Source organism: Triticum aestivum, chromosome 7B (genome assembly GCF_018294505.1).
Source record: "Triticum aestivum cultivar Chinese Spring chromosome 7B, IWGSC CS RefSeq v2.1, whole genome shotgun sequence".
NCBI lineage: Eukaryota > Viridiplantae > Streptophyta > Magnoliopsida > Poales > Poaceae > Triticum > Triticum aestivum.
The window spans coordinates 486371907-486395491 of NC_057813.1; the positions used below are offsets into that span (position 1 = coordinate 486371907).

General features: G+C 45.1%; 1 protein-coding gene and 1 pseudogene across 1 annotated transcript; one reads left to right on the forward strand and one right to left on the reverse strand.

The window, feature by feature from the left end:
- Window positions 1–1346: 1346 nt before the first annotated feature.
- Window positions 1347–2046, forward strand: LOC123160681 (serine/threonine-protein kinase LMTK3; the record flags this gene model as incomplete). Its single annotated transcript, XM_044578530.1, is given in 2 exon segments — window positions 1347–1528; window positions 1620–2046. Coding segments are annotated over 2 exon segments (438 nt in total). The 3' UTR covers window positions 1883–2046.
- A 3973-nt stretch (window positions 2047–6019) lies between these two features.
- LOC123158085 (receptor kinase-like protein Xa21) lies at window positions 6020–9543 on the reverse strand (annotated as a pseudogene).
- Window positions 9544–23585: the final 14042 nt, after the last annotated feature.

Consider the following 23585-nt stretch of genomic DNA (forward strand, 5'->3'; position numbering starts at 1 on the left):
GCCTGCCGCCGCGCCGTCACACCCTCGGCCAGCGCCACGCCGTCGCCCGCTGACCCCGGCCCGCGTCGGCCCTAGCGAGTAGGGGAAGAAGGCCCCGCCGTCGCCGAGGATGACCGGACTTCGCCCGTCAGCGCGAGCCGGCGGTGGCGATGGAGGAGTCGAGGAGGAGGGGGGCCTGCGACCGGCGGCTAGGCTTTCCCCTCCGCGTCGCTCGCGGGAGCGACCGGGAGGGGAGGGGAGGGGGGTCGTCCACTAAATCTCAAAAGGCTCTCTCCTCTCGCGCGACCGCGTCGTCCCCGCGGGCGACCGGCCGCGCTCTGACGCCCCCTCCTCTAGAGCCCCCCTTCCCTCCCTCCCCGCCGCCGTCGCCGGCACCCGCGGCCGGGCCTGGCCCCTGGGTCGCTGGCGGCGGCGGCCTCCAGCCCTTCCCCTATCGGTGCTCCCCGGTGCGGGGCGATGTGCGCCGGGAGGTGCTCTTCGGCGGCGGCGGTCCGACGTGGCGGCGGAGATCCCGATGCGGCGTGGGTGGATGACTGGGCGACGGCGTCGCCGTTGGCGGCGGGGTGGCGCGGCGGCGTGGCTTGAACCAGCCCGCTCGGCCCAGATCTGGGCCCTTTGGGCCCCATCTGGGTTTGGGCGGGCCGGCGGCGTGGCCTCCAGGAGGCGGGAGAGCGGCGTTGGCGGCTGGGAGCGCGGGCGGTCGCCCGCGGGGACGACGCGGTCGCTCAGGCATAGTTCACCATCTTTCTGGTCCCGACAGGCGTGCTCCAACTCGAACCCTTCAAAGAAGATCTGGGTCGGCCAGCGGTGCGGCCCGTGAGGGCCTCCCGCTCGTCAGCTTCCTTGCGCATCCCAGGTTTTAGAACCCGTCGACTCGCACGCAAGTCAGACTCCTTGGTCCGTGTTTCAAAATGGGTCGGATGGGGAGCCCGCAGGCCGTTGCAGCGCAGTGCCCCGAGGGACACGCCTTTCGGCACGCGGTACCGGCCGTGCCGACGACGGCCACCGGGGCACCTACGCTGAACCTGCTCACTGGGACCAAGATATTTGACACCTCTGCTTTGACTTGTACTGCATAGAAACAAACTAGCCTCCTCTGCATACACTGCACTGACTGCCGATGGCAGAACGTGAGTGGAGTAGAGTCGTCGTATGGTTTGAACACATGCCTTAATTTCATACGGAATTGTCCGGGAAGGTTAGGCACCTGGATCTGGACGGACGCCACGGCGGGGGAGGGCATCACACTGCAGGTTATATATAGCATTTGAGGGAGGCAGTGAGCCATCACAGATCAGCTTTTCGCTGAGAAATTCCCCGACCAACTCGTCATCTTGCCTGGCTAGAGAGAGGATGGCGCTTGCTCCCCGGTCGTCTCTTCGCTCGCTGGTGCTGCTCATGTCGCACGGGAAGCCCCAGCTGAGCGCTTTTTTCTCCTCCGCCGCCACCACCGCCGCGCCCAAGGCCGCGAAGCCTCCAGCAGCTCCAGCCGGTGATAGTCCGGCCACCGACCCTCCAGCCGCTGCAGGTACAGATAAATGCCTTCATGCATATGCTCCCTGCTGTTGTTTGTGCTGTTGATCTCTGCTGATAGGTAATAATACTACATGATCCTGCAGCTTCGTCGTCTGGATCTGGCTCGACTCACAGCGCCCCTCTGGAATGCCCAAGCAGAAGATTTAGACATGTTGAACTTGAACCTGAACCTGAGGGCTCATATCACACACTTGGACATGAAACTGACAAGATTCCGCCTGGCGCCACCAAGGATCCGGAGGGCCCAATATCCGAGGGCTCATGCGGCACGCCTCAACCTGTATCGGACGATCCACAGCCTGGACCTCGCAAAGACCCGAGGCACAGAGTTCCTGAAGACCCGTAGGGCCTGTGCGATGCCGGAGAAGTTGAGATTTTTCTTGTGCTCATCACATCCAGATATAGCAATAGAATTATCCGTTAATTGTAATTGGCTCCTACACATCATGTATTCCCAAATTGTTAGCACCCGATCCCTTATGCATCTTATTTATTGATATTGATACTTTAGCTCAATCTCCCGATGCTCATTTCTTTCGCGGAAAGGCCAAACGCTATATGTTTAAATCGACCAACTCTTACAAGGTCATCCTTACATAGACTGGAAATTATGCACCAGTCTTTGGGTAAATCGACGATATCTTCCTCCTGGACTCGTCAACGGCGCGGCGTGAGCAAAGTTCGATGCCGTCTTTGGAACTCTGAAATACCATCAGAGCCATGGAAACATTGTTGACGCAGCGATCGGAAAATTATGTCGAAAACTAATCACAATATCTATCTTCCAAAAATCGCTAAAAAAGACAGTTGGCGGGTCTCTTTGTATGTCGTGTCCAGGAAGAGGAGCACTTGATGATTTATTCATTCTCTGGAACTAGAAGTAGAAATTGTTGTGGATATGTATCATGTAAAAACATCTTTTGAGGAATGGGTCAGATCCGACCATTTCTCAGAAGGGAGAATATCACATAAAAACCAACATTCAATTAAAACTTCGTGGAAATCACGTTTGTAAGTTTTAAAAGAATCTCAAAAAAATATGGGATGTTAAGAAGATGATGTTCTATTGCCATGCAAAATTCCAAGTTGAAACACATTACATAATGTGAGTTATGAGAAAACCAAATTCGACAATACAGAGTGAATGTTATTGTTCTGTATTGTTATTGTTCGACACTACTCAATGTTGATTTTGTTATTTTCATAGATCACATCCCGTAACATATATGCACTTGAAATTTCGCATGGAAACAGAACATCGCCCTCTTAACATTCTGTGTTTTTCTTTTCATTTTTTAAACTTCAAAACACCATTTTGACATGTATTTCACTAATTGTTGGTTTTCGTGTGATATTCTCCTTTTTTTAGGAAAACTAGCTAGGACCCTGATACTTCCACTTGGATCTGGAAGCTTCATGTTGATGTCACAATTTTGATATTCATATTGGTGACTTGAAGGAGATTTCTTGATAATTCTTTAGTGCTCATTTTCACGCAACTCTCCATTGTCTTGCTTACCAAATTCATCACTTCAGAAGAGCAGAGACCAGGCAACCCCTACCCTCCTCTATGCTGCGGATGTGACCACCACCGCCTAGGTAGACCATGAGTAGGGGAAACCTTATTCTTGATCCATACGCTGCCGCCATTGCACTGCAGCACCACTGCTGGGGAACGAAACTATTATCCTAAGAGACCTAATCACAACGCTGCAACGCAGATCAGGGCTCCCCACCCCTCCTGCCATTGGAGTGGCATGCAAAGGAGCACAGGACTCAAGGCCTCGTCGGGAGAGGGGGATGGCAGCTAGGTGATGCGCTTTGAGATCCGACTTTTGGAACTATGGAGACTCCCACAACTAAAGTTATGCCTTCAATAATTAAAGGTGCTTTTTATGTTCTAATCCTAACACCTTCTATTGATTGTTGCTAAAAAGCGAGGGCTTGGACACTCTGATTCTTAACAAGCTTCATGAACACATTAAGGTCAGTAAATCCAATATGGCTTATATCTAACTTATGTATAACATGTTGCCATTATTCGCCGTGCTATTTAGGTATGTGTTGTTAAAGCTCATGTGTGTTTTGAGAGAATAGGAAAACAATTATACATGACGCTATCCTTATTACGGGAGAAGTAAGTTTGTGAGTTACGACATATTTTCATGTTTTTTGTTAGATTTAGATATGGTGTTCAAATTAACATATCTCATTATTCATGTATAAGTGAAGAGTTTGGGATAACTTTGAGAGCTTTGACCCTCAGATGTTGGATACATACAAAATTTATGATCACTACAAGCATGAGTGACTTACTTATCTTTATCTTTGGAGGTTGTTAAATAAAATGTGATGTTTTGTCCTCGCAAAGCTCTACTTCCTCTGTAAACAAATACAAAAGACGTTGTAGGTCACTCAAGCCTTCTTTTGAAGGTCATAGAGGGAGTAGCATATTGCATTATAATTCCGTTTCTTCCGTTGCAACACACGGGCATGTTTGCAGTAGTTAAATAAAATAAGGTTCATGATTTTGAGTGTTTCTCCCTCATGACCCGCCTTCCTTACGACATTGCGCATCCGATTTGTGTACGACGGTGCCGATCACATCGTCCACGCCAGAGCTGGTCAAACGGGCCAACCCGGCACGACCCAACTATTATCGTGCCCTGGTGGGCTGTGCCGTGCCAGGCACATTTAGGCGGGCCAGGCTGTGCCGTGCCGGGCTGGCCCGTTTGGTCGTGTTGTGTCGGCCCACGTGTCGGGCCTGCCAGGGCACGATTAATAGTTGGGACGTGTCGTGCCGGCCCACATGCTGCATGCAGCAACCCTAGCATGGCATGGGAGGTAAGTGGGCCGGCCCGTGGAACGCTTAGGCACGCTGGCCCGTGTTGGCTTGATTTTTTTCCCGTGAAACACCTTCGAAAAACAGGATGGAAAAGCCAAAAAGATATTGAAAATTTAGAAATATTCGGTGAAGTATTATGTGGGATAAATCTAGAGTTTTATTAGCGCCTACACCATTAAACCTTCTGTCCCAAAGAAGTAAAAGAATACAAGACATGCTCTAGAATTACAAAAAAATTAAAAAAATACAAAAACTACACTATAACAGTACAACTACTCAGATCCAAGCACTACAAAAATACACAAGCGCTACAAAAATATTGAACATATTAGATTATCAGTTACTTCTATAGGACTCGTGTAAAAAAGGGTATTTATATTTTTTTGAAGGGTAAAAAAAGGGTATTTATATAGGACATATATATATATATATTAATATATTAAAAAAACAGGCTGTGCCGTGCCGGCCCGCGTGCCCAGCCTTCAGCCCAGGCATGGCCCATGGCGTGCTGCGTGCTGGGCCTGGCCCGTTTAAACCAAGCAGTGCCGTGGCTGGGCCGTGTCTTGCCTGCGTGCTACCGCGCCGGCCCAGTTAGCACGGCCCGTTTGGCCAGCTTTGGTCCACGCAAAGCACCGGAGAGCAGCACATCTATGAATTTCCCTAAAAAAAAAAGCACATCGATGAATTGGCCATCGTACAACTATCGTAGTTTCGCCCGTGAAACAACAGGACGAGCCCCGGTGCTGGCACGACCACGCTAGCTGCAGGCGGCCCGAGCTTCGACGACGGCGGAGCCTGCAGGCTTGCGAGGACAGGGCCAATGTGTGGCGGGGCCCAAGCAGCGGCAGCACCAGCGGGCCCCGTCGGCAGTCGGCGCGAAGCAGCGCCGCCGCTAGGTTCTCCGGCGAACAGGTACAAGCGCCATGTCTGTCTGCTTGATCTGTGGCGATCTTCCGCGGGGATTGGGCGAAATCTATCTGTAGGACATAGGCCTGAGGTGTAGAGACCCCCGACTCAGTTCGAGTTAATCTGTAGGGGATTTTTTTGGTGTTGAATTTATGTGCAGATATTTTTTTTTGGAAGATCCAGCAAATTGCTGGCTTGATTGATGATTAGCAGGAAGCAACGGAAGATAAAATGGTGGGGATCCTAAGATCAAGGATAAAAAGGAAACGAACTGAAAATAAAGAAAACTACAGCCCTATTGGCTGCCAGAGAATTAACAGTCTCTCATGGAGGTTCCCCAAAGGGGGTCTCAATGCATTTTGCTCCGGCTAGGCGCCATAGCTGGATTGCTCGTCTGATTGCGGCGACAACCTCGTGTGCGGAGGCGATCTTGCCCCTGAAAGCGCACTTGTTCCTTTCCTGCCAAATCTCCCATAGGACCAGCATTTGCATTCATGTGCAGATTCGAGCTTTGATTCTCATTCGGATCCAAAATCACCTTCTAAAAACATCTAAATCAATCTGATTGGACATTTGAGCCTTAATAATCCCTTGGATGGTGCTTACAGAGTTACTACTCAACAAAACTAAAAGAAAAAAAATTACACGAAATGCTATTGCAGCAAGAGAATATTACTGTTTGGAAATGCCAGTAACTGAATCCTAAAAGGAAAACACCATTACGTAGTTACATCACTTTTCTTCTTTAGTTGCGCTTCTGTTGCAAGTTGCCATCTTCCAAATCTTTGCTTCATCTGGCACGCATGTGTGAGGCCGCGTGCTTGATTCTAAGGATCTCAGTAGAAACTTGTCCCATATCTGGCCGGTCTTTTGGTGATGTCGTGGAGCAAGAGAGGCCGATTGCAATCAGTGGGATAACACAATTCTTCATCAGGTCAGCTGCATTCCTGTCATCTTGTAGCATTGTGGGATCAACAACCTCATGAATATTCTTTGTAAATGCTCTATCAACAAATTCATGAAGGCTTATACCATCACTGAATTTTTCCCCAGTTGGACTGCACCCTGTTATCAGTTGTAACAGAAGCACCCCAAAACTGTAGACATCACCCTTGGTTGATATTTGTCCGCTCATGCCGTACTCTGCATGGACATTCACAAACACAATAAAATTAGAGAATAATCATTATTTGTACAACTCTATAAACAGAATTAATATCATGTGAGAATAAGCTTATCTCACCTGGTGGGATGTATCCTATGGATCCTTTCAGGCGGCCTGAACTTGCTGAAATATCTTGATGTGCATTTGATGTACTGAACTCAAATCTTGCTAGGCCAAAGTCGATGACGTATGCAGCCATATCAAGACCCAAAAGAATATTGCTTGGCTTTACGTCGCAATGTATAATTGGCGATGCACACTGGTTGTGAAGATAATCCAAAGCAAATGCTACATCCAGGGCTACATTAATCCTTTGGCTCAATGACAGAGCATTTCTTTCACCATGTTCATGATCTTCCGGGTGTAGCCATAATCCTAGGTTCCCATTAGGCATGTACGGGAACACTAGGGCCTTGAAATCTGCCCCAGTATAATCCACTGAAGAGCATGAGGTAATGACTTTTACAAGATTCCGATGGCGCACACTACGGAGAGCTTCACACTCTGCTATGAAGCTCCTCTGTGCTCCGTAAATGTCAAGGTCAAAAATCTTGATGGCAACTTGATCTTCTTGAAACTGCAGACTGCCCTTATAAACCTTTCCAAATGATCCTGCACCAATTAAGTTTGCAGAAGAGAATCTATCTGTTGCCCTTACAACATCTTCATATGATATCTTCTTTATGTGCTCATTGATATGTTGCAAATGGGGATTGACTTGCATTCTCTTCTTCCGATATATTATCACAATGCATGACAAAATAATTATAGTGACAACAACAATTGGCAACACAATCTCTAGGACTAGAACCAATGACTTGTGTTTTGTTTTCTTGTCAACCAATGCAGAACAAAGGGACATACCTCCTGTTGGAATCCTTGTACACAGATGATAATTTCTTTCAGTTGATACTGCACCAACAATATCAAAAACACCACCTCTCGGAATTGCTCCATGAAAATGGTTGAAGGATAAATTGAGGTATTGGAGGTATTTCAAGAATTTGAGGGGATCTGGTATCTCTCCTGACAAATTGTTCTGAGAAATATCCATATTCTTTATGTTGGATAGTCTTTGAAAAGACTCTGGAATGCTTCCTATAAAGAAGTTGCTTTGCATCTCAAGATACTCCAGATCCACACACTGGCCGAGAGTTGATGGTATGTTGCCAGACAACCTGTTATTTGACATGTTCATTTTCTTCAGATGAATGAGATTGCCAACTTCAGGCATTTCTCCAGACAAGTAATTGTGTGAAAAGTCCAACTCTACAGAAAGGGTAGAGATTTTGAAGATTTTACTTGGTATAAGCCCATCTAGTGAGTTATGAGCAAGGTTGAGTATATTGAGTTGAGTACAACGTGCTATACTTGCAGGTATTCTTCCACTAAGGTTGTTCCAATCCAATTTCAGCATACTCAGCCGGACAAGATCACCAATAGTATCTGGAATCGGGCCTGAAAGCTGATTTTTTGCAAAGGATAGATAGACCAATCTCTGCAGTTTCCCAACTGTTGGTGGTATATATCCAGTGAGAAGATTGTTACCCATGTACAAATTATTTAGGCTCTTAAGGTTGCCAATCTCTGGTGGTATATGCCCATAAATTTTGTTGCTACTTAGCCACAATGACTCGAGACTATTGGAAAGATTGCCAATACAACTTGGTAACTTCCCTTGGAGATTGTTTCCATCCAGCCCCAGCATACTCAATCCGGAGCAATGTGATAGTGAAGAGACAAAGCTCCAATCACCTGCCTCTAGTTTGTTGTGTCCCAAATCAAGTTTCTGTAAATTTTGCAGTGAACCGAAAAATGGTATGAATCCAGTAAACCTATTATTATCCAGGTGAAGCGTGCGTAGGCTGTAAGCTTTGAGAAGAGAGGCTGGGATTGGGCCATCAAAACTGTTTTGTGATAGAATTAATCTCTGAATATTTGGAAGTGTGTAGCCGATGTCGAAGGGTAATTTTCCAATGAGTGAGTTTTTTGCTATGGCAAGAATTGTGAGGGATGACATGTTGAATAAAGATGATGGAACTGGCCCAGATAAGTTGTTTATGTTCAAGTTCAATGTATCTAGTGTTGGAATATAACCTAAGCTCTCTGGGATGCTCCCAACTAACTGATTTTCTCCAAGGCGAAGATGAACCAGGGAGGACAGGTTCCCTAGTGAGGAAGGTATTGTTCCTGTAAGATGGTTCTTCCTCAAGTATATATATTTAATAGGGGAGTATGTGGCAGTAACGGAAGGTATTGAACCAAAAAAACTGTTCTGTTGGAGGCAAATAGCAACAAGTGACGAAGTGGTGAAGAGAGCCTTTGGGAGTTTTCCAGTAAAATTATTTTTCATGAGTCTCAGTACTTGAAGAGATGAACTGTTTGCTAGGAACTCTGGGATGACCCCCGCTAGAGTATTCATCCCAAGATCGACATGTGTGAGAGAACGGCTGATGCCCAAAGACAGTGGTATGATGCCTGTGAGCCCGTTGCTAGCGAGATCTAGTGTGCGCAGCTCAGGGAGATTTCCAAAGGCAGAAGGAATGCTTCCTTGGAGCTTGTTATGGCTAAGGTTAATCTCCTGAAGATGCTTGCAGTGACCAAGGCTAGGTGGGATTTCTCCCTGGAGGGAATTGTTCCACAAACCCAGCATTTGGAGTTGGGAACATGCAGAGAGTTGAGATGGAATGTTACCTTCCAAAGTGTTTATGCTGAGGTTGAGGTCACGGAGCCGGCTCATCAGGCCAAGCTCGGGCGGTATGCCACCACTGAAGTTGTTGTTTGACAGTTGGAGCCTTGTCAGCAAGGTGAGGTTGGCAATGCAAGGCGGTATGGAGCCTGAGATGCCTTGTGATACAAGGTCCAGCGCAATGACACGCCGAGGCCGAGGGGACATTGCACTGCAGGTGATCCCGTGCCAGTCGCAGAATTCCAGGGACGTATTGCTCCACGAAGATAAAACTCCAGGACCATCGGAGAGCCGGGACTTGAAGCAAAGGAGGGCTTGCCTATCATTTTCAGCTTCATTGCATGTGGCTAATGGTAAGCTGCTAAGGAAGCCGAGGAGGCAGAGGAACCAAAGAAGGCCCATTACAGCTACTGAGATAACATCACTCGTTTGCAAGAAGGATGTTTTAAGTATGGTGTCTAACTGTAGCTCGCCACTTTAAATAGCACGCAATCACATGGTGGCAGTTCAACGGTGTGGTGGAAACTGGAGTACTAGCTAGGAAGGTGCATGGCATGAACGCGTGCTTTGAGATTTATTTCAGTCTTCCAAATCCGCTGTGTTCGTTCAAACCGTTTGCTACGGCTTGTATCAGTTGGAAGCAGTCGCTGCACTCCACTCCACCTGTACGTACAGTATGGAGTGGAGAGTTGTTCCTAGTTAAGTATGGGTTCCTTGCAGTTGAGTAACTGGAAAAGTCTGAAAAATTAGACCTAACCACTGCTACAAGAGCATTCTCCCACTACTGCAAGAACGCGTGCGTGCTCGATATAGTCAATCGATCCAACGTCGTTCGACGCTGTGAACATGCATGGCACGCCGTTCGACGCTGTGAACATGCATGGGTCGACGACCTTGCTAACTTTTCTCAAGTTGCTTTCACTGATAGAAAAAGAGGCTTCCGTCCAGCCCCATTAGTCGCGAAACTGTAGGAACCGCGACTAATGAAGTCTTTAGTCGCGGTTCGGCAGATGAACCGCGACCAAATGCCTGGGCCCAGGGCGCTCGCGGGCTTTAGTCGCGGTTGGCCAGGCCAACCGCGACTAAAGGTGCCCAAAGGCCTTTAGTCGCGGTTGGCCAGGCCAACCGCGACTAAAGCTCCTCCCTTTTAGTCGCGGTTTGTGGCACGAACCGGAACTAATGGGGTTGAGACCTTTAGTCCCGGTTCGTGCCACGAACCGGTACTAAAGGTCCCATTTTCAAACTCTACCCCCCCCCCCCCCCCCCGGGATCGCCTTTTCAGTTTTAAAAAAAATAAAAGAAAATAATGGAAATGTTAAAAAAATAAAAGAAAATAAGTTTCTCATGTGATATGTGGTCTAGTTGTTGGGAAAATTTGCAAATGTGAATTTTGACTTTATTTGCAAAATCTCTCTGAAATTTGTAAAAATGGGCATAACTTTTGCATACTAACTCGGATGAAAAAGTTTTTTATATGAAAAATCATCTACTCGAAAAGTTACATCCAAATTTAACGGGGGGATCCCCGTTAAACATTTTTAAAATCCTCAAAAACCTAATAGAAAAAAAGTTACGGGGCTTGTAAGATCTAGAGTGGAAAAAATTGAAAAATATTCAAACAGTGGGCAAACTATGGTCAAACAATGGTCAAACTAATTATTCTAGAATATTAGTGTTACTAAATAATTATTTTAATTATTTCAATTTTGGTCAAATCTGGTCAAACTGTGGTCAACTGTGGTCAAACTGTGGTCAAACAATGGTCAAACTAATTATTCAAGAAATATTAGTGTTACTAAATAATTATTGTTTTTTAAAACAATAGTTTCAAACTCAAACAGTGAAATGTGTCACTTCATGCTCAAGCAAAATTCCTGAAGGTTAATAGGATTGACATCTTATTATTGTCAGGAAAACAACAAGTGCAGACTTGGAGCGTGGGAGAATAGAACCCGAAAGTTAAGCGTGCTTGGGCTGGAGTAGTGAGAGGGATGGGTGACCGGTTGGGAAGTTAGATGATTTGGAATGATGAGGGGTGATAAAAGAATAAATTAAGAAGTGATGAGGGGTGGTGATTAGAGACTAGAGGTTAAAATAATTCAGAAATTTGAAAAAAAAAATTCAATTTTTTTTTTCAAAAACCTGTGGCGGCCTTTAGTCGCGGTTGGCCAGAAGAACCGCGACTAAAGGTCCTCCGCCCCGAAGGCCACCTGGCGCCCACGTGGACGGGCCTTTAGTCGCGGTTCTTAAGCAACCGCGACTAAAGGGGGGGGCCTTTAGTCGCGCCCGTGCGGTCGCGGTTGCGCAACCGCGACTAATGGCAGTTGCGAACCGCGACCAAAGGCCCTTTTTCCACCAGTGTTTACCAATTCTGAGATATTACAAAACTAAGGCAACCAAAACTTTTATCCTGGTAAATTCAGATTGCAAAACTCGAGATAATTGTAGCATGACTAACAAGTAGCTGCAGCCGGATTACCCATTCTCAATCCTCAATAGATAGCTTAAAATCCTACCTCAAAAGAAAACAACTTAACATCCATACTGGTAAAACCAGAATGAAAAGAATGAATTGTTTTGAATAATCAACTGCCGCAAGTCGAGATCCAGACGACTGCTAAATGCTCATTTCATCATTCTAGATCTGCATACTCTCTTAAAATGTCTGCCACTTGTGATACTAGGATATGTGCTAATATAACAACTTGCCACATTAATTAACCTGGCCAGCGGCAGTCCAACTTGCCTGAAGTACAGACCCCTAGAAATTCATCCATGTAACATATTGATGCTCTCATGGTACGAACGCACGTCCTACGACTTTCAAGGAAACGCATAGTAAGCGCCTTGCAAGTTGCAACTGTACATGGTGATCCATGGAACGAGCCTCAGTTTTTCTTAAAATGGCAGTTATCCTGCATTCATTAAGAGAAAAAGAGTTGCTCAGTTAATTAAGAAAAACCGAGCAAAAATAAGAATGTCCAGTTAATCATGGAGAATTGGGCGAAAACCATCACAACAGCTGAGCGGCACACATAAGAAATCCCACACACACCTCTACGAGAAAGGCCTCGGTGAGACAACACACAGATGTCATCGTCATCACTCCTTCCCTAGAGGCGTCATCTCCATCCCTACACTCTGAGCAAACGACTTCGACTTCGCCGTACGCAATCGTCGACTCAACCCACACTGCAGAGGCCGTGAGGGATTGCATGAAGATCCGCGCCAAAGCGAGGCCGTGAGGGATTGCATGAAGATCCGCGCCAAAACTCAGCCACCCACGACCAGGCAGCGCAACTCGGACTCTGACGGAGAGCTACCAAGGACGAAACCAGGCACGGCCGGCGTCACTGAAGATCACCGAACGGACCACCTGCAGCCAGTCATAGTACACCGCAGGCCCCGCCGCCGCAGCTTCGACTTCACAGCAACAGACAAACCAAGGCAAACCCGTGAACACGTTGGAGAAGAACCAGCTACCTCAACCATTGTCGCGTCGCCCACATCAACCCCACCTCATCGTTGACGCAGAAGTCTAGACGTCACAACCCGCCGCCAACCACCGGTCCCGCTAGCCGATGCCGAGCTCCTAAGACGAAGCCCTCAGGAGGGAAAACGACATCGAGGCGCCGCCATCGTCCGACCACAGATCAAGGGTTTTCCCCCGAGAGGTAGAGATGGCCGGATCCGCGCGGGAGGGGTGCGGTAACAAAATGATGATGCCTCCAGGAAGGTGAACGACAGACACAGCCGCCGGCATCAGTGGTCACAGCACAAGGCCGCGATAGGGTCTTCACCCAAGCTCCCACACCAACTCAGTCGCACATCATCCCACATCGGCTTCGGCAAGCCCACCAACCTTCACCGGCATCGAAGCTACCCATCAACGAAGAAGAAGCACGAAGATCCGTCGTAGTCAACCACACCTCGCAGAGACCATCGACGGCCAACCTCCAGAATGAGGCACTAGATCCAGCAACGGTCATCTGGACGCAGAGCCACCAGGATGCAGTGCGAGTCGCTATGCCCTGCCGAGCACCATGCCGACAAGGAATAGAGGAGCGCTCCCCGAAGCCAAGAACCACCATGGTACCGGACCGCAGCCAAGCATCAGCAGCACCGACACACCCATGCGTGCCACCGCGGCTGCCGGGGGCCAGATCTGTAACAACCGCGCACCTGAGGCATCCTTTCCTGCCATTCTGGGTCTCCGACCCGCGCACCACTGCGCCCCTTAGCAGCCGAAGCCGCGGCCCAAGCGCCACACATGCCAACCCGAGCCCCTCTGCCATGCGCCCCGTCCGGCCTCCACCATGCCAGAGGAGGTGACCAGTAGGCCGTAGCTCCGGGCTGAGAACCGCGCCGGGCTGGCAGGCCCCTCCACGCGCCACCTCACGCTCTCCCGCAAGGACAAGTGCAGTCATGCTACCACCAGCCGCATAGCAAAAACTGCACGCCATCCCCTCCCATGCACCGCCATCGCCATCACGGAACTGCAAATCCCGCCCGGAACCGTCGCGTCCTGACCAGCCTGCCACCTGAGGTGGTCTGCCGTAACAACCATCGGTCGCGCCTGATCTCGGCTCGGGCCCCAGACCCACGCCCTCCACGCTGAAGCCCCAAGGGAGCACGCCGGTGTGCCGCATCACCCCCGCCACCGTGTTCCTGGGGCCGCCGCCCCGGCCAACCCACGTCGATGAGCCACCATCGCCGCCCCCAGTCAAGCCCGACGGCCGCCGGCGCCACAACAAAGAGCCTCCCCGCCGCCACCACGGCCAAAGGAGCCAGCGCCAGCTGCTGCGAGGAGCACATGGGAGTGGAGCTTGGTGCGGCGGTCTCGATCCCGATGCCACCTGGGTCCGACATGGGGGGGGGGTTTGCAATCAACGAGCCTTGATTTTCACTTTTGAGACTGACATTGCATGCCATCTATCCTGACTGGCAATAAGATGATGAACACCAGGTCGAGGTTTTTTTCCCGAGAGTACGCAACCATAGCTTTATAAAAGAAGATAATAGCAAGTTTTGACTTTTGAGTTCTTAGAGTGATAACTACATGATCGCATCGATTGCCGCTAAGGCGCTAAGAGCATCTACAGCCGTAGAGGACAAATATGATATCTCAAACACCCACGAACGCGCCCGTGGGCACTGACCGGGCACTCCTCAAATAGCGTCATCCACATCTGTGCATCTCATATCCGATCCTCTATATTCATACTAAACCATGCAACGTCGATCGAACCACGTAGATCGGCAAACAGATATAGGCAAGCACATTACTTTCACCAAAAGATCGGATCTTCAAACGACCACCAAAGTTCACATGGACGACGAACAACTTGAAACTATATCTAAAACTTGAAATTAAAGTGAAGAAATGCAGATCTTCACCACTTCTGGGTCGGCCCCTTCCCCTTCTGTTCGCCGGCGCAGCTGTAGCCGTTGGCGGCTGGTGAAGGATCATCCGAGTCGTGGGACGAGGAACCGTCATTGTTATCGTCGTTGTTGTCGGAGGAGACGATGATGAGACCCTTGAGGCGCCTGATACGTCCATTTTGCATCATGTTTACCTACTGTTATTTATAATGTTTTATGCATAATAATGCTTTTTGGAGTAATTCTAATGCATTTTCTCTCATAATATGCAAGGTTCACACAAAGAGCGAGAATACCGGCAGCTGGAATTCTGGACCTGATAAAGTTACGTCAGACCACCTATTCTGCACAACTCCAAATGAGCTGAAACTTCATAGAGATTTTTTATTGAATATATAAGAACTATTGAAGCAAATAACTACAAAAGGAGCCCACCAGGTGGGCACAACCCACCTGGGCGCTCCTTGGTGGGTTGTGCCCTCCTTGGCCCACCTCCGGTGCCCATCTTCTGGTATATAAGTCATTTTGACCTAGAAAAAAAAATAAGAGGAGGACTTTCCAGACGAAGCACCGCTGTCTCGACGTGGAACTTGGGCAAAAACACTTTTGCCCTCCGGCGGAGCGATTCCGCCGGAGGACCTTCCCTCTCGGAGGGGGAAATTATCGTCATCATCATCACCAACAACTCTCCCATCTTGCAGAGGGCAATCTCCATCAACATCTTTAACAACACCATCTCCTCTCAAACCTAGTTCATCTCTTGTGTTCAATCTTGGTACCGGAACCTTGGATTGGTGCTTGTGGGTGACTACTAGTGTTGATTACATCTTGTAGTTGATTACTATATGGTTTATTTGGTGGAAGATTATATGTTCAGATCCATTATGCTATGTAATACCCCTCTGATCTTAAGCATGATTATCATTTGTGAGTAGTCACTTTTATACTTGAGGTCACGGGAGAAATCTTGTTGCAAGTAATCATGTGAACTTGATATGTGTTCGATATTTTGATGGTATGTATGTTGTGATTCCCTTAGTGGTGTCATGTGAATGTCGACTACATGGCACTTCGCCTTATTAGGGCCTAAGGGAATGCATTGTGGAGTAGCTATTAGATGATGAGTTGCGAGAGTGACAGAAGCTTAAACCCTAGTTTATGCGCTACTTAGTAAGGGGCTGATTTGGATCCAAAAGTTTAATGCTATGGTTAGATTTTATCTTAATACTTTTCTTGTAGTTGCGGATGCTTTCGAGTGGGTTAATGATAAGTAGGAGGTTTGTTCAAGTAAGAACAACACCTAAGCATCGGTCCACCCACATATCAAATTATCAAAGTAGCGAACACGAATCAAACCAACATGATAAAAGTGACTAGATGAAATTCCCGTGTACCATCAACAACACTTTGCTTATCATAAGAGATTATTTTGGCATGTCTTTTGCCTCAAAAGGATTGGTCTACCTTGCTGCACTTTTGTTACCGTTACCGTTACTTGCTCGTTACAAATTACCTTGCTATCAAACTACTCATTACTTATAATTTCAGTGCTTGCAGAGAATACCTTGCTGAAAACTACTTGTCATTTCCTTCTGCTCCTCATTGGGTTCAACACTCTTACTTATCGAAAGGACTACGATTGATCCCTTGTACGTGTGGGTCATCAAGGCTCTTTTCTGGCGCTGTTGCCGGGAAGTGAAGCGCTCTTGGTAAGTGGAAATCGGTAAGGAAAAATTATTACTACGTGCTAAAATTTATTGTCACTTGTTGCTATGGAGAACAATCCTTTGGGGGGTTTGTTCGGGGTATCTTTATCTCGACCGGAACCACAATTAGTTACCCCTCAACCTAATGCACCTACTGAAAATATTGGATATGAAATTCTCTCGGGTATGATAGAACAACTGCTAGCGAATCCTTACGCAGGAGATGGAACTGAACATCCTGATATGCACTTAATATGTGTGGAAGAAATTTGTGGATTATTTAAGCTTGCAAGTTTACCCGGAGATGAAGGTAAGAAGGTTTTCCCTTTATCTTTGAAGGAAAAAGCATTGACATGGTATAGGCTATGCGATGATATTGGATCTTGGAATTGGAATCGATTGAAATTGGAATTTCACCAAAAAAATTATCCTATGCATCTAGTTCATCGTGATCGGAATTACATATGTACTTTTTGGCCTCGTGAAGGAGAAAGTATCACTCTAGCTTGGGGAGTCTTAATTCAATGTTATATTCATGCCCTAATCATGAGCTCTCAAGAGAAATTATCATTCAGAATTTTTATGCTCGGCTTTCTTGTGATGATCAATCCATGCTCGATACTTCTTGTACTGGTTCTTTTATGAAGAAGACTATTGAATTCAGATGGGATCTTTTAGAAAGAATTAAACACAACTCTAAAGATTGGCAACTCGACCAAGGTAAAGAGTCAGGTATTAAGCTTAAGTATGATTGTGTTAAATCTTCTATGAATACCGATGCTTCTCAAAAGTTTAGCACTAAATATGGACTTAACTCTGAGATAGTAGCCTCCTTTTGTGAATCATTTGCTACTCATGTTGACCTCCCTAAGGAGAAGTGGTTTAAATATCATCCACCTATTAAAGAGGAAATTAAAGAACCGATATTAGATGTTACTATTAAACTTGCTAATAGAGACACCATCACACCACTTGGGATTGTTAGAGGTGTTGAAGTATTGTGTGGGGAAATAAAATATCATACTGATTTTCTTGTTCTTTTTTCCCCACAAGATGAATTTTGTCCCATTATCTTTGGTAGACCTTTGTTGAACACTGCTAATGCTAAAATAGATTGCGACAAACAAATCGTCGGTGTTAGTTTTGGTGGTGAATCTCATGAGTTTAATTTTTCTAAGTTTAGTACAAAGCATCATAAGAAAGAATTACCTAGTAAGGATGAAATAATTGGTCTTGCTTCTATTGCTGTACCTCCTACTAATCCACTAGAACAAATTGGCTCGACCATGAAATGATATGCATATGCATGAAAGAAGTGAAATAGATAAAACTTTCTTTGAACAATGACCTCTGCTTAAACACAATTTGCCTATTGAAACTCTAGGGGGTCCTCCTCCACCTAAAAGTGATCCTGTGTTTGAATTAAAACAATTATCAGACACTTTGAAGTATGCTTATCTTGATGAGAAAAAGATTTATCTTGTTATTATTAGTGCTAACCTTTCAGAATATGAAGAAGAAAGATTATTGAAAATTCTGAAGAAGCACAGAGCTGCTATTGGATATACTCTTGATGATCTTAAGGGCATTAGTCCCACTCTCTGTCGGCACAAAATTAATATGGAACCTGATGCTAAACCCGTTGTTGATCACCAACGATGTTTAAATCCTAAGATGAGGGAAGTGGTAAGGACTAAAATATTAATGCTTTTGGAAGCATGTATAATTTATCCTATCGCTGATAGTAGATAGGTAACTCCTATTCATTGTGTCCCTAAGAAGGAAGGTATTACTGTTGTTCCTAATGATAAGAATGTACTTATTCCACAAAGAATTGTTACTGGCTATAAGATGGTAATTGATTTTAGAAAATTAAATAGAGCAACTAGAAAAGGTCATTACCCTCTGCCTTTCATTGAGAAAATGCTAGAAAGATTGTCAAAGCACACACACTTTTGTTTCCTTGATGGATATTCTGTTTTTTCTCAAATACCCGTCTCACAACCTGATCAAGAGAAAACCACCTTTACTTGTCCTTTTGGAACTTATGCTTATAGACGTATGCCTTTTGGTTTATGCAATACACCTTCTACCTTTTAAAAATGTATGACTGCTATATTCTCTGATTTTTGTGAAAAGATTGTTGAGGTTTTCATGGATGATTTTTCCGCCTAAGGAACTTCTTTTGATGATTGCTTAAGCAACCTTGATCGAGTTTTACAGAGATGTGAGCAAACTAATCTTGTCTTGAATTGGGAGAAATGCCACTTTATGGTTAATGAAGGTATTGTCTTGGGACATAAAATTTCTGAACGAGGTATTGAGGTGGATAAAGCTAAAGTTCATGCAATTGAGAAAATGCAATGCCCTAAAGATATTAAAGGTATTCGTAGTTCCCTCGGTCATATTGGTTTTTATAGGAGATATATTAAAGACTTCTCTAAAGTTTCTAGGCCTCTTACAAATCTTTTACAAAAGGATGTTCCATTTGTTTTTGATGATGATTGTGTAGAAGCCTTTGAAACACTTAAGAAAGCCTTAATCTCTGCACCTATTGTTCAACCACCTGATTGGAACTTGCCTTTTGAACTTATGTGTGATGCTAGTGATTATGCTGTTAGTGCTATTCTAGGACAAAGAGTTGATAAGAAATTAAATGTTACTCATTATGCTAGTAAAACTCTAGACAGTGCCCAAAGAAATTATGCTACTACTAAAAAATAATTCTTAGCAGTTGCGTTTGCTTGTGAAAAATTTAGATCTTACATTGTTGATTCGAAAGAGATTGTTTACCCTGATCATGCTGCTATAAAATATCTTATGGAAAAGGAAGATGCTAAACCTAGACTCATTAGGTGGGTTCTCTTGCTACAAGAATTTGACTTACATATCACTAATAGGAAAGGAGCTGAGAACCCCATAGCCGATAACTTGTCTAGGTTAGAGAATATTCTTGATGACCCACATCCTATTTATGATAGTTTTCCTGATGAGCAATTGGCTGCAATAAATGTTTCTCATAGCACTCCTTGGTATGCTGACTATGCTAATTACATTGTTGCTAAATATGTACCACCTAGCTGCAGTTACCAACAAAAGAAAAAGTTCTTCTATGATTTAAGACATTACTTTTGGATGACCCACATCTTTTTAAAGGAGTTGATGGTACTATTAGATGTTGTGTACCTGAGCATGAACATGGATAAATCCTACGAAAATACTCCAAAGCTTATGGAGGGCATCACGCGGGAGATAGAACTGCTCACAAGGTATTACAATCTGGTTTTTATTGGCCTACTCTCTTCAAGGATGCCCGTAAGTTTGTTTTATCTTGTGATGAATGTCGAAGAATTGGTAATATTGGTAAGCGTCAGGAAATGCCTATGAATTATTCTCTTGTTGTTGAACCATTTGATGTTTGGGGTTTTGATTACATGGGGCCTTTTCCTTCCTCTAATGGGTATACACATATTCTGGTTGCTGTTGATTATGGTACTAAGTGGATAGAAGCTATTCCAACTAGTAGTGCTGATCACAACACCTCTATTAAAATGCTTAAGGAAGTTATTTTCCCAAGGTTTGGAGTCCCTAGATATTTGATGACTGATGGTGGTTTGCATTTTATTCATGGTGCTTTCCGTAAAATGCTTGGCAAGTATGGATGTTAACCATAGAATTGCATCTCCACATCATCCTTAGTCTAGTGGTCAAGTTGAACTTAGAAAAATAGAAATAAAGCTAATATTACAATAAACTATCAATATGTCCCGAAAGAATTGGTCTAAGAAATTAGATGATGCACTTTAGGCTTTCAGAACAACATATAAAATTCCTATGGGTATGTCTCCTTATAAAATGGTTTATGGAAAAGCTTGTCATTTGCCTCTTGAGTTAGAACATAAAACATATTGGGCAATCAAAGAACTCAACTATGATTTCAAACTTGTTGGTGAAAAGAGGTTATTCGATATTAGCTCACTAGATGAATGGAGAACCCAAGCTTATGAAAATACCAAGTTATTTAAAGAAAAAGTTAAAAGATGGCATGATAAAAGAATCCAAAAGCGTGAGTTCAAAGTTGGAGAATTTGTTCTTTTGTACAACTCTCGTTTGAAATTTTTTGCAGGAAAACTTCTCTCCAAATGGGAAGGACCCTATGTTATCGAGGATGTTTATCGATCTGGAGCCATCAAAATAAATAATGCCGACGGTACCAACCCAAAGGTGGTCAATGATCAAAGAATTAAACATTATATATCAGGTACGCCTATTAATGTTGAAGGCAATATTATCCAAACCATGACACCTGAGAAACACATAAAGGAGACCTTTCGGATTACTCCTGAATAATTAAAAAAAGAGGAGATACGTGATACGGTAAGTAAACGGACTCCAAAAAATCCGCAAAAATATTTTTTGTCAGTTTTGGAATATATCAAAAATTAGGAAAATAAGAAACAACCAGGAAGGCAACCATGCTGGGCACAAGACACCAGGGCGCGCCAGGGCCCCCTGGCATGCCCAGGTGTGTTGTTCCCACCTCGGGTACCTTTCGTACTCCGATTTTCTTCCATTTGCTTGTTCCCCAAGATAAAAATCTTTATATACCCCCCGAATCTATTGACCCACCGTATTGCGGAGAAATCTTCTATTTTATTTCTCACTGTTTTTCAGATAGATATGAATATATGTCATCCCAAGACTTAGAGGGTGAGAGCTATGTTGCTGATTATATCGCAAACCCCAAGGTTTATGGGGATGTGGAGCACTATAGCTGGACTTCGAAGGAGGAAGAACACTACGATCTTAAAGGGGAGGAGACAAGTTCAGACGAAGTTGAAGTTCCATTGCCTCAACCTGGGGACATGCATGTGGAATTCAAGAAGTCAAGTCTCCCCAACAAAGTAAAGATACAAAAGATCCAATTTATCCCCTTTTGTCTCTTGCAGGAAAACAAGCAAGAATTATGCAAAAAGATATTATAGCTCGAGTAGGAGATTGATGACTTAAAGGAGGAAATTTTCATCCTCAAGTGTAAGCTAAGGAAGAAGAACAAACCCACTAGTTTATCACCACCACTTCATTCTTCCTCACCAAAGAAGACTTGAGTATTGGGTATGGGCACTCCCCTTGGCTTGTGCCAAGCTTGGGGGAGGTGCCCTAGTATCGTATCATCACCACTGTCTTTTGCCTTTACTTATCTTAGTTCGATCCTTAGTTATCTTTTGCTTTAGTCGAATAAAAGTTTAGTTCGATCCTTTCTTTTCGAGTGTTTGCTTAGTGATCTATCCTTCTAATCGTGTGCAAGTTATATAATAAAGCTTAATTTGAGTTTTGCCTTCTTTACTTCCATGTTTAAAAAAAGAAAGGAAATAAATGAAAAAGTGTTGGGTTTCGTAGTAATTTCAAAAATTTTCCTACGCGCACACAGGATCATGTGATGCATAGCAACGAGGGGAGAGTGTTGTCTACGTACCCAACGCAGACCGACTGCGGAAGCGATGACACGACGTAGAGGAAGTAGTCGTACGTCTTCACGATCCAACCGATCAAGCACCGAAACTACGGCACCTCCGAGTTCGAGCACACGTTCAGCTCGATGATGATCCCCGGACTCCGATCCAGCAAAGTGTCGGGGAAGAGTTCCGTCAGCACGACGGCGTGGTGACGATCTTGATGAACTACAGCAGCAGGGCTTCGCCTAAACTCTGCTACAGTATTATCGAGGAATATGGTGGCAGGGGGCACCGCACACGGCTAAGGAATCAATCACGTGGATCAACTTGTGTCAACTTGTGTGTTTAGAGGTGCCCCTGCCTCAGTATATAAAGGAGCCAAGGGGGGAGGGTGCGCCGGCCAGGAGGAGGAGGCGCAGGAGGAGTCCTACTCCTACCGGGAGTAGGACTCCCCTCCAATCCTATTCCAACTAGGATTCCCAAGGGGGAAAGAGGGAGAGGGGTGGCCGGCCACCTCTCCTAGTCCTAATAGGACTAGGGGAAGGGGGGAGGCGCGCAGCCCCCTTGGGCTGCCCCTTTCTCCTTTCCACTAAGGCCCATGAAGGCCCATGTGGTTCCCGGGGGGTTCCGGTAACCTCCCGGTAACCCGGTAAAATCCCGATTTCACCCGGAACACTTCCGATGTCCAAACATAGGCTTCCAATATATCAATCTTTATGTCTCGACCATTTCGAGACTCCTCGTCATGTCCGTGATCACATCCGGGACTCCGAACAACCTTCGGTACATCAAAATGCATAAACTCATAATATAACTGTCATCGTAACCTTAAGCGTGCGGACCCTACGGGTTCGAGAACAATGTAGACATGACCGAGACATGTCTCTGGTCAATAACCAATAGCGGGACCTGGATGCCCATATTGGCTCCTACATATTCTACGAAGATCTTTATCGGTCAGACCGCATAACAACATACGTTGTTCCCTTTGTCATCGGTATGTTACTTGCCCGAGATTCGATCGTCGGTATCCAATACCTAGTTCAATCTCGTTACCGGCAAGTCTCTTTACTCGTTCCGTAATACATCATCTCACAACTAACATATTAGTTGTAATGCTTGCAAGGCTTATGTGATGTGTATTACCGAGAGGGCCCAGAGATACCTCTCCGACAATCGGAGTGACAAATCCTAATCTCGAAATACGCCAACCCAACATCGACCATTGGAGACACCTGTAGTACTCCTTTATAATCACCCAGTTACGTTGTGACGTTTGGTAGTACCCAAAGTGTTCCTCCGGTAAACGGGAGTTGCATAATCTCATAGTCATAGGAACATGTATAAGTCATGAAGAAAGCAATAGCAACATACTAAACGATCGGGTGCTAAGCTAATGGAATGGGTCATGTCAATCAGATCATTCTACTAATGATGTGACCTCGTTAATCAAATAACAACTCTTTGTTCATGGTTAGGAAACATAACCATCTTTGATTAACGAGCTAGTCAAGTAGAGGCATACTAGTGACACTATGTTTGTCTATGTATTCACACATGTATTATGTTTCCGGTAAATACAATTCTAGCATGAATAATAAACATTTATCATGATTATAAGGAAATAAATAATAACTTTATTATTGCCTCTAGGGCATATTTCCTTCAAAAAGATCATATGCTAATCTTATGGTAAGTAATGACATCACATAAAGAAGAGTATAAGTAGAAAATTTTATTGGAGATTTGCAAACATAGCATTGGTTCAATGATGCAATTCATGAAAGAGTTAATAAGGGAAGAGAAGACTCACATGCAAATACACTATCTTGGACATCTTTTATGATTGTGAGCCCTCATCAAAATATTATATGCCAAAATTGCTGACGTTGGACAAGGA